We start from the raw sequence: 12,404 nt of genomic DNA, 5'->3' as shown, positions 1-12,404 counted from the left end.
ACTCCACCATCAAGTTAAAGAGAAGAAAAAAGCAAAAGAGAATAAGACGAGTCAAGCAGCCCAATGAGGGGAAAAGCCCAAGCATCAGGTATCCTGAGAGTCAGACGAGTGAAACCTATGATGAGGAGTCGTGTGCTGCTGACGGGCAAGCCACACGAGGACCAAGAACTGGGCACCGGGTCTACCATCCGGGAGGGGCTGGTGACTTTGACAGGGGCAGTTCCAGCACAGTGGTATGGATAGAAGCCTGATTGCAGTGTGTGTAGAGAGAACAGGAGGCAAGACTTGAAGACAGTGATATAGACAACACTTTCAAGGAGTTTGGCTGCAAAGAAACAAAGAAATAGGGTTGTGGCTGACACGGGGCGTGGAGAGGTTTTAAGAAGTAACAGCAAGGGTATACACTGATAGAAAGATTAGGTAGAGAGTGGAAGATGGACGGTGTAGGAGAGAGCGGGAAGAAATGCTGGAGCAGGGGTGTAGGTGTGAAGGGGTAAGACCTGGTGTGTAAGCAGGGCTTTATCTATAAGCATGGACAGTACATCTACACACAAGAGGGAGGCAGAGAACATGGGCTGAGAGGCCACAGGCGGCACCAAGGGTAGGGTTAGTGGGAAGTTCTCAGCCAAGCAGAAAGCAGAGTCTTTAGGGGAGAGTGAGGCCACGGAGTGGGAGGTTTGAGAAGGGGAAAATATGAAATGGTCCTCTAGGAGAGTGGGAGAGGAGGTGGGATGGAAATATTGCAGGCCCACTGGTGGTTCCTGCTCATGACTTTATTTATTACTATTTTTTTTTTTCGTGAGGAAGATCAGCCCTGAGCTAACATCCATGTCAATCCTCCTCTTTTTGCCGAGGAAGACTGGCCCTGAGCTAACATCTGTGCCCATCTTCCTCCACTTTATGTGGGACTCCGCCACAGCATGGCTTGACAAGCAGTGTGTTGGTACGCGCCTGGGATCCAAACCCAGGCCACCAGGAGCGGAGCACGCGCTCTTAACCGCTACGCCACGGGGCCAGCCCCCTGCTCATGACTTTAGAGTGAGCCTGTTCCCTGTGAAATTTTTCTTCCAGCTAAATTAAGCATTATGGGCACAGAGATGGAGCAGGCAGGAAACGCACGGTTGTAGTTTTGCCAAACAAAATCTGATGACTTGAGAAAGAGGAGTAAAGAACATATTTAAAGTAATGATTATAGCGATTGACTCTGGGGTTCAAGAACATAGGGTCAGGGCCGGCCCCGTGGCTTAGCGGTTAAGTGCTTGCACTCCGCTACTGGCGGCCCAGGTTTTGATCCCGGGCGCGCACCAACACACCGCTTCTCCGGCCATGCTGAGGCCGCGTCCCACATACAGCAACTAGAAGGATGTGCAACTATGACGTGCAACTATCTGCTGGGACTTTGAGGGGAAAAAAAAGGAGGAGGATGGGCAACAGATGTTAGCTCAGAGCCGGTCTTCGTCAGCAAACAGAGGAGGATTAGCATGGGATGTTAGCTCAGGGCTGATCTTCTTCACAAAAAAATAAATAAATAAATAAAATAAAAATACTCTTAAAAAAAAAAAAAAAAAAAGAACATAGGGTCAGGTGAGTAGGATCAATGGATTTGAAAGTCCTAACGGGAATGAAAGTTTATTGGGGTCAGAGTAATAGAGGGAGTGACAAATATTCATTTGCATGGTCACAAAAGGCTAGGAAATAGGGTTTAAAATAACTACTAGAGATTGCAAGTATTAGTAACTGGAGGAATAGAAGCTGTCCAATCTTAAAGGTATGGGAAACATAATCAAAGATAAGCTTATTGAAGCAGGTTTTCACTAAAAGACCAATACATCAGACAAATAAGCAGAAAGAGAAAGGTTACTGTGAGACAGAGAAAATACAACATACGAATGCAGAGATGGGAAAGAAAGGCTGAGGAAAGGATCTATCCAGGGGAAAAGCGCAAGACTTGGAAGGGAGGAAGGAACATCACTATGAAGGGTCTTGTATGGCATGTGAAAGAGTTTGCATTTTATTCCAGGAGGAAGCCAACTGAAGGATTTTGAACAGGAGAAGAACATCAAGTTTTATGTCAAAAGATCACTCTGACAGCAAGAGGAGGACAGAAGTGGACAGGAAAGAAGGAGAGACAGAAATGAAGCTAAGAGACAAATGAAGAACAAAGACACAAGTTAGACATGGAAGGAGTTGGGGGGGAAGAGAAAGGTCAGGACAGAAAAGATATGACGGAGATAAAGTCAAAAGAACTTACTGTCTGATGGGATTGAAAGAGGTCCAGATTTTTATACCAAGTGAATGGGTAAAAAGTCAAAAGGAAAGGCAGAGTTAGTAGGTACAGGATAAGTTAAGTTTGAAACTCTCAAATAGAGCTGGCCACCTCACTAGACAGCACCTCACAATCCTGGGCCCTCAAATATCGGCTGAACGAAGAAACAGATACACAGGTCTGTAGTGCAGCAAAGATCTGACTGAACATCCATGTGTAAGTTGTCAATGAAACCTCACTCTAAGAAAATCAGAATAAAGTTACATGATTAAGAGAAAAATCAATGTGAACTCATGATTTCAAAGAGACACTGCCCTTCCCCAGCTCTGCCACTGGGACAGGACCCAATAGCAAGGAGAGCACGGAGGTCTACTGCCAATCTTCAGGTGAATCCCTAATGGTAGAATAAAAGGAATAGGGCTCCTTGGAGGATGGCTAATTCAGATCTGGGGTAGGTTTCAGGGGGAAAAAAAAAGAAGAAAAAACCAGGTGGTCTGAAATAACCAGTTGTTACAGAAAGCACGGATACTTTCAAAAATTCAAGGGCAATGGCAATGCTAAAGGACAAGTTGGGACCACTTGATTATCAAAAAGGAAATTTTATAATTAATTAGAGTAACTTGAGTTTGTGAAAGGCTGTAAGTCAATAATGATGAATATAAATTCCAGGAGGACAGAAATGTCTTATTCATCAACAATTCCCCAGTGCTTAGAACAGTATCTAGTCATAAAGAGTTCAACAAATTTGCTGAATGAATTCTCAAAAGAAGAGAGTTAATATTTTTAAAAACAACTATAATATAAAGGAAGGTTAACTATAGCATCTCTTTAATCTTTTAATGATTTAATAAGTAGAAGAGTATCAATAAAGAAAGGTTTGTTTTCTATTAAGTATATATCTGTTTTTAAAATATGTGTTTCCAGGGGGCCAGCCCAGTGGCACAGCAGTTAAGTGCGCACGCTCCACTTTGGCGGCCCAGGGTTCACAGGTTCAGATCCTGGGCGCACACTGATGCACCGCTTGTCAAGCCATGCTGTGGCAGTGTCCCACAGAAAGTAGAGGAAGGTGGGTACGGATGTTAGCCCAGGGCCAATCTTCCTCAGAAAAAAGAGGATTGGCAACAGATGTTAGCTCAGGGCTAATCCTCTTCACAAAAAAAAAAAAAAAAGTGTTTCCAGGGGCCAGTCCAGTGGCCTAGTGGTTAAGTTTGGCACGCTCCACTTCGGTGGCCCGGGTTCAGTTCGGGCCTACACCACTCGTCAGCCATGCTGTGGTGGCAACCCACACACAAAACAGAAAAGATTGGCGACAGATGTTAGCTCAGGGGGAATCTTCCTCAGCAAAAACAAAAAGTAATAATAAAAAAATAAAGATTGTGTTTCCATAGTAGAAGCACAAAGAAGGATAAATACAGGAAACTATGAATAAGCCAAAGAGTGTAAAGAAAGAAGGAAATGTACCCAAAATAGAAAGAAATAATAAATAACCCTGGTCGCCCACGATAACCAAGTATGAAAAGGGTCCAACACTTAAATCAACACTAACGAAGTAGAAGGAAAATTCAAGAATGAGTTATGAAATAGTCTAACATCCTAAACAGGAAAGCTAACTCACCAACCCAACTCATCTCCAGGAGATGAGGCCTCTAGATCAACACTATCCAGAACCCAGGAGATGAGGCCTCTAGATCAACACTTTCCAGAACATTTTGCAACGATGGATATGTCCTAGACCTCCACTGTCCAATGTGATAGCTACCAGCAACACATGGCAATTGAGCACCTTGAATTGTGGCTAACGTGACTGAGAAACTGAATTTTTGGTTTTATTTAATTTCAATTAACCTCAATTTAAATAGCCACAGGTGGCTAATGGCTAGCAGACTGGACAGAACAGGCTTAGAGAATAAAAAGACACAATATTTGAGGGAAAGGTACCAGGTTGCAAGAACGTAAAATCTATGTGTTATTCACATAAAGTAAAGTAAACCATATCAAGAAAGCTCGTCTGCTCTGGTTTGAATCACAGTGGAAGAAGTAATCAGGTCCCGAGCTATGAGAAAGAGGGGAAGGTGGGGAGAATCAATCTTATAACCTTAGGTAGTCTGAGGTTTTCTTTCTTTTCAGGTCTCATAAAATTTTCTTAACATAGCAAGGCATCAAAATAAGTACTGCTCTACTCCTAGGAGATCAGGAAACAAGAAAAATGAAATGACAAACCCACTGTGCAGATATTTTAGAATAGGCTATGGCTTTAATTTAGCGAAAAGTTTTCTGATAGCTGAATTTGATTTTAACTACTGCATTATACATTATTTAATCTATAATCTTAATCGATTATTTAAAAGAAATTCAATTAAGTTTAATATCAATTTTTAATCTTTTACCTTTTAGGCAAAGAGCAAAAAACACTCTAATAATTGCTAGTAGAATTAAAAATTGGCATGACATTTATGGAGGGATAATCTGACAATATCTACCAATGTTCATACCCTATAACCTAGAAATTTCACTTCCAGGAATATTTCCTGCAGATATACTTGAGTACGTAAGCTACAAGGGGGCAAGGATGAATTTGTTTTGTTCACTACCGTATTCCCAGGACATGCCTGCTACATAGTAGGTACTCAATAACCATGTGTTGAATGACTAAGTAGAAGAATGAGAGGTGATGTATGTACAAAGTTATTTAAGACAGCACTTCTTATACACAGAAAAAGAACAGAAATAACATAAATGCTTAGTTAAGTAAATTATAGCACAACCATATAATGCAATTCTATTCAATGGTAAAATAAAGAAAGATGATGCTCTTTATGTTAAGATATAGAATGATTTCAGTATACCACCATTAATTTTTTTTAAAATTAAGAATATATATATGGGGCCAGCCCTGTGGCTTGGTGGTTAAGTGCGCGCGCTGCGATGCTGGTGGCCCGGGTTCGGATCCCGGGTGCGCATCGAGGCACCACTTCTCCGTTCATCCTGAGGACGAGTCCCGCATACAGCAACTAGAAGGATGTGCAGCTACGACATACAACTATCCACTGGGGCTTTGGGGGGAAAAAAAATAAAAATAAATAAAATCTTTAAAAAAAAAAAAAAAAAAGAATATATATATGTATTTGCTTAGAATTTCTCTGGAAAGATACAAGAGATTGGTAACATTGCTTGCCTTAAAAGAGAGGTGAATTAGGGGCCAGGGCAAGGGGGAGAGGGAGAAGTTTCACTGCACATCCTTTTTTACGTTCTGAACAGGAATATATTACCTTTTGAAATAAAAAATTTAATAGATTGTTAAAGTCTAACATATTAGATTTAATAAACCGAGCATTAACCAAAACAAAATGGCACATGTTTCTCCCCACAAAAATAAATAAATGGAATTAAAGACCCTAATCAACACGACATGTGATAACTTAAGCTACAGGTGTGCAGACGAAACTGTTCAAGGATGGTGTACTACATGAGAAAGGAAGAAAGCAAAGCATGGAACTCAAAAATACTAGTATTTAAAATATGATATATGGAAAAAAAATTAAATATGGAAGTGGAAGATGAGTTTGCATTTTATGCCATAAGCAATGGACAGTCTTAAAATTTTTCTTTTGGTAAACTGAAGTTTTACTTTTGATGAAGTCCAATATATCCATTTTTTCTTTTTTCTTCCTTCCTTCCTTCCTTCCTTCCTTCCTTCCCTTCCCTCCCTCCCTCTCTTCCTTTATTTTTGTGAGGAAGATCAGTCCTGAGCTCACATCCGCCAATCCTCCTCTTTTTTTGCTGAGGAAGACTGGCCCTGGGCTAACATCCATACCCATCTTCCTCCACTTTACATGGGACGCCAAGACAGCATGGCCTGACAAGCTGCGCGTGGATGCACGCCCAGGATCCAAACCGGCGAACCCTGGGCCGCCACAGCGGAGCGCGTGCACTTAACCGCTTGCGCCACCAGGCCGGCCCCCATTTTTTTCTTTTATATTTAGTTCTTTGTGTCTTCTCTTGGAAATCTTTACATATGCCAATGTCACGAATATATTCACTGGCCGTTTTTTTACAAGGTTTATACTTCTAGCTAGAAATGCATTAGTTCTTTTTAACTACCTCATTCCTCTAATCATGTCCATTTCTAAGTTTGAAATAAACAGGACTGATAATTTGGCCTATCAGTTTATAAGTTTTAGAATTAAACAGTTAGTATACGGGCCTTAAATTATTATAAATGAACAAAACTAACAGTATTTGGTGTGTAGTGGGTCAAACAGATTAACACAACATTATACTGGTGAATTGCCAACTCCTGGCTTGTTAATTCATCCATGTCATTATCATAGTCTTTATTTTGGAAGCCTTTAGTACGAAAAGAAGTGATATGTTTTACTCTTTAAAAGTCAGACTACAAAAGATGTTCCAGATGCAGTGTCTCAGACAGATGATTTGTTGAGTTAATGGATGATTAATAAATTGATACCCAGTTTCTCTTTGACATCAAATAACCCTGAGATTCTTACAAAGCTGTCATCTTTACTAACTTATATGAGCATAACGTAAAGAACTGGCATACCTGTATTTCTTCACGTTCCTTTTTATCTGGAAAAATTCTTGCAACTGTGGTATACTTTTCAAAAACTTTGCGTTCTTTTTGTAATTTCCTCATTTCCTCCTTTTTAAACTCTTCTATTCGAGCTAATTCTTTTGCTTTCTGTTGTTCAAAGTCTGCAATTTCTTTCCTAAAATGACCAAACCATGTTATCATCTAAGGGGACCGTCTCAATATGAGTAACCCATATGAGGTGTCAAAATGGAACACTGGTGATAGCCTGTAATTGAAGAGCTGCTAGTTTTGGTGAATCCATCTTCCATCCACAGTCCTGTAATAACAGTCAATTAACTCAATAAAGCATTCCTCCAACAAGCATTCATTGAGCATCTACTATGAATCAAGTACTACACCAAGTACTAGAAAAACCATAGTGAAAATAATAAACATCCATACTCCCATGAAGCTTCTTACATTCTAACGGGAGGGACAAATGATGATAAACAAGATAAATAAGTAAAATATATGGAACATTAGAAGTGTTAAAGAGAAAAATAAAGCAAGGAATGAGTTAGGAAATATCAGGGTAGAAGACTGAAATTATGGATGGGGTCATCTTGCTGAGATAATGTCTGAAGTAAAACCTGAAGGAAGTGAGAGAACAGCCACGAGGATATCTGAACAAAACAGTTCAGGCAGAGCGAACACCACATGCAAAACTCTTGAGGGAGAAATATGCCTGAAGTGTTCAAAGAACAGCCAGGAGGCCAGTGTGGCTAAAAAAGAGTGAGCAAGAGACAGAACAGTAGGAGAAAACGTAAAGAAAAAAACCCAGAAGCCCAGATTAATTAGTCTTATACACACCACTGTGAGGACTTCAGTATTTAGCTTAGGAGACTGTCAAACAGAAGAACTGTCATCACCCAGGTTCATCTGGATGCTGTGTTAAGAGCATAGGGAGGGGCTGGTCCCATGGTATAGGGGTTAAGTGTGCACGCTCTGCTGCTGGCAACCCGGGTTTGGATCCCCGGCGTGCACTGATACACCGCTTGTCAGGCCATGCTGTGGCGGCGTCCCACATAAAGTGGAGGAGGATGGGCACGGATGTTAGCTCAGGGCCAGTCTTTCTCAGCAAAAAGAGGAGGAGTGGCGACAGATGTTAGCTCAGGGCCAATCTTCCCCACAAAAAAAAAATTAAAAAAGAAAAAAAAAAAAGAGCATAGGAAGAGTGACATCAGCAAGATGGTGGAATAGGAGGTCCATGGGTCACATGCTCCCAAACAAACAATTTGACAGCCATTCATGGAAAAAAGTCCTTTTGTGGGAGCTCTAGGATCCAGGTAGGAGGTTGAGAAATCCCAGTGAAGCCTAAGATCAAGGACAGCCACTTTGAGAAGGCAGGCCTGTACCCCAGTGGCAGACTTACTAAACGTCACCCAGGCTGTAGACCAAAAACAGCATGGTCCCCCTGTGGACTCAGGTCCAGCCCCATCTGTCAAAGGACACAGGAGGAACCATGCCCATCTGGGCCCCTGGTAACAGGCCCACAGACCTTGCTCCCAACTATGGATCCTGAAACAGCCCTGTGACACAGCTCCAGCCCTGCTCTACTGTGGTACTGGAGGTAGTCCGGCACACCCAGGGAACCAGCAGGAGGATACTCAGGGGCCCAGCAGGATGATGCTCAAGAAGCTGGCAGGAACCACACCCATCGTCACCCCTGGTAACAGACCCACTGCCTGCAGACTCAACAGTGGACCCAAAAGCAGCCCCATGACTTAGCTCCAGCCCTGCTCAACTGTGGTGCCAGAAGCAGTCCTGTCAAACTGGGGATCCAGCAGCAACCACACCTGCCTGTGTCCCTGGTAATAGGCCTGCCAACTGTGGACCCCATTTTAGACCCAGAAGCAGCCACATGATCTGGCTACAACCCCACTTGATCTGCAATCTTGGAGGCAGACTCATCAGTCCAGGGATCCAGCAGGAGAGAAGGTCTTTACCTGTCAAAACCAATTTGTAGACAGGAAGAGGTGTTTTCTCTTTCAAATGAAAGACATCAACACAGGCTACACAGATCATGAAGAATCAGGCAAACATGACACACCAAAGGAAACCAATCAAGCTCCAGTAACCAACCTCAAAGAAAGGGAGATCTACAAATTGCCTGACAAAGAATTCCAAATAATTGTTTTACGGAAGCTCAGTAAGCTAAAAGGGAAAACAGAAAAGAAAATCAACAAAATCAGGAAAACAATACATGAAACAAAATCAGACATTCAACAAAGAGATAGAAATCATAAAAAAAAAAGAACCAAACAGAAATTCTGGAACTGTAGAATACAATAAATAAAGTGAAAAAATGCAACAGAAAACTTCAACAGCAGACTCAGTCAAGCAGAAGAAAGAATCTGTTACCTCAAAGACGGGTAATTTGAAGTTATTCAGTCAGAGGAGAAAACAGAAAAAAAGAATAGGACCGGCTCAGTGGCATAGCAGTTAAATGTGCACACTTTGCTGTGGTGGCCTGGGGTTCAGATCCCAGGCACACACCGACGCACCACTTGTCAAGCCATGCTGTGGTAGCATGCCATATAAAATGGAGGAAGATGGGCACAGTTGTTAGCCCAGGGCCAGTCTTCCTCAGCAAAAAAAGAGGAGGAGTGGCGACAGATGTTAGCAGGGCTAATCTTCCTCACAAAAAAAAAGAATAAAAAAGAGTGAAGAAAGCCTATGGGATTTATGAGACTCTGACTAACAAACCAATATATGTATTATGGGACTCTCAGGAGGAAAAACCCACACAAAATTGACAAACTCTTTGATTGACTAAGGAAAAAAGAGAGAAGACTCAAATAAATAAAGCTGTAAATAAAAGAGCAGACATTACAACAGATGCATCAGAAATCAAAAAGAACATATTATGAACAATTATACTCCAAAAAATTGGATCACCTAGAAGAAATGGATAAATTCCTAGAAACATACAACCTACCAAAAGTGAATCTGGAAGAAATAGAAAGTCTTAACAGACCAATAATAAATATGGAGATTGACTCCATAATCAAACACTTCCCAACAAAGAAAAGTCCAGAACCAGATGGCTTCACAGGTAAATTCACCAAACATTCAAAAAAGAATTAATACCAATCCTTCTAAAACTCTTTCAAATAAGGAAGAAGGAACGCTTCCAAACTCACTTTATGAGGCTAATATCATTCTGATACCAAAGCCAGACAAAGACACCACAAGAAAAGAAAACTAGAGGCCGCTAGCTCTGACGAACATAGATGTAAAAATTCTCAACAAAATACTACTAAACCAAATTCAACAGCACATTAAAAGGGATATACACTATGACCAAGCAGGATTCATCCCTGGGAGGCAAGGTTAGTTCAAAATATGCAAATCAATTAATGTGATGTAACCTGGTGTACCCACTGTGGAAAACTATGGCAGTTCCTCAAAAATTTAAGTATAGAATTATCACATGATCTAGCAATTCTACCCCTGGGGTATATATCCAAAACAATTAAAAGCAGAGACTTGAACAGATATTTGTACACCAATGTTAACAGCAGCATTATTCACAATAACCAAAAGGTAGAAACAACCCAAATGTCCAGCTGCAACCAGGGAACAACAAAGGATCGTTGGCAACCACTAGAAGACAGGAGAGAAAGCATGGCTCTGCTGATGACTTGACTGCATATTTCTCCCCTCCAGAACCCTGAAGAAATAAATTCCTGTTGTTTTAAGCCACTCAGTTTGTGTGTACTTTGTTACACACACTTAGCGCAGCTCTAGGAAATTAATACAACAGCCAAGGTAGCAAGTGAATTCATGGTTCAAAACTGCTTTTCAAATTTCAATTTATGATCTCAACACTAAGACAATTCTCTTTTTAACACATCTTTGACCACAATGGGTCATTCGATTCAATCAGAAAATTCTTGGGGCCGGCCCGGTGGCATAGTGGTTAAGTTGGCGCACTCCACTTCGGTGGCCCGGGATTCACAGGTTCAGATCCCGGGCTTGGACCTGCTAACTGCTTATCAAGCCATGCTGTGGCAGGCATCCCACATATAAAGTAGAGGAAGATGGGCATGGATGTTAGCCCAGGGACAATCTTCCTCAAGGAAAAAGAGGAGGCTTGGCAACATGTTAGCTCAGGGCTAATCTTACCAAGGGGAAAAAAAATTCTTATGTGGTATAGATTTCAATTCCTTTTCATTTATACTGTTGGACTGATAAAAACTGTTTCAAATATTTTAGATATAATCTTAAAGATATTACAACCACTGTATATTTTTCCCAACTTATAAATGCAAACTTACCTGAGTTTTTCCAAGGCACTTTCTCGTTTAATGCGAAGTCTAGCTAAAGACATGTTCTCAGCTTTAAATTTTTCTATTTCCATTTCCAATTCAATAACTTTCTCTCTCAAAACTTGAGATCGAGCACTGTCACCTATAAAACAGGCCATAAATATTGAACTTCACAAAGGGACTTCAGCAGCAAAAACACTAGCTAGCTGTATTAAAACTAAGAGCCAAAAATATAGTAAACACCTGTACAATTAAAATGCAATGCTTCCAGGCTGGCCCCACGGTGTAGTGGTTAAGTGCGTGTGCTCCACTGCTGGCAGCCCGGGTTCAGATCCCCGGCACAAACCAACGCACCGCTTGCCAAGGCATGCTGTGGCGGCGTCCCACATAAAGTAGAGGAAGATGGGCACAGATATTAGCCCAGGGCCAGTCTTCCTCAGCAAAAAGAGGAGGATTGGCATGGATATTAGCTCAGGGCTTATCTTCCTCACAAAAAAAATAATAAAATAAATAAAATAAAATAAAATGCAATGCTTCCAATAACAAAAAGAAAAAAACACTATATTGGCCTAACTTTCCACATGAAACCAGTCTAAATTTAATACAGAATCAAATTATTCTACCTCAAAAGATTATTCAATCTGATAATGAATTAATATATATAAAAAGAAATAATTTAAATAAAATTTTTCTATGGTGAGGAAGATTAGCCCTGAGCTAACATGCGTTGCTAATCCTCCTCTTTTTGCTGAGGAAGAGTGGCCCTGGGCTAACATTCATGCCCATCTTCCTCTACTTTACATGTTGGACACCTGCCAGAGCATGGCTTGATAAGCAGTGCATAGGTCTGCACCCAAGATCCAAACCTGTGAACCCTGGGCCACCAAAGCAGAGCACACAAACTTAACCACTATACCTCCAGGCCAGCCTCTTAAATAAATTTTTTTAAAAATCAATACATAAACATAGTTTAAGGGGTCTGGCCCCATGCTTAAGTTCAGCCTGCCACGATCTGGCAGCCCGGGGCTCATGGGTTCAGTTCCTGGGCACGGACCTACACCACTCATTGGCAGCCATGCCGTGGCAGTGACCCACGTACAAAATAGAGGAAAGACTGGCACAAACGTTAGCTCAGTGCAAATCTTCCTAAAGCAAAAAGAGGAAGACTGGCAACAGATGTTAGCTCAGGGCGAATCTTCCCTCAACAACAACAACAAAAAAAAGCTTAAGAACAAGAATAAGCAATTCACAACAGCTCTAAAGCACTAATCAACAC

General features: G+C 41.3%; 1 protein-coding gene across 5 annotated transcripts in view; it reads right to left on the bottom strand.

Moving 5' to 3' along the window:
- CPAP (centrosome assembly and centriole elongation protein) overlaps positions 1-12,404 on the bottom strand; it is a 73,151-nt gene that overhangs the window by 30,317 nt on the left and 30,430 nt on the right. For all 5 annotated transcript variants that reach the window (XM_087436362.1, XM_087436360.1, XM_087436365.1 and 2 more), the window contains 2 exons: positions 11,138-11,270; positions 6,828-6,993 (listed from right to left, as the gene is read on the bottom strand). In XM_087436362.1, coding sequence (XP_087292488.1) covers positions 6,828-6,993; positions 11,138-11,270 — 299 coding nt within the window. The remainder of the gene's footprint in view (positions 1-6,827; positions 6,994-11,137; positions 11,271-12,404) is intronic.

Source organism: Ceratotherium simum, chromosome 10, assembly GCF_057802395.1.
Source record: "Ceratotherium simum simum isolate JZ-2026a chromosome 10, ASM5780239v1, whole genome shotgun sequence".
NCBI classification, from domain to species: domain Eukaryota; kingdom Metazoa; phylum Chordata; class Mammalia; order Perissodactyla; family Rhinocerotidae; genus Ceratotherium; species Ceratotherium simum.
This window is presented reverse-complemented; position numbering and strand designations above follow the sequence as displayed.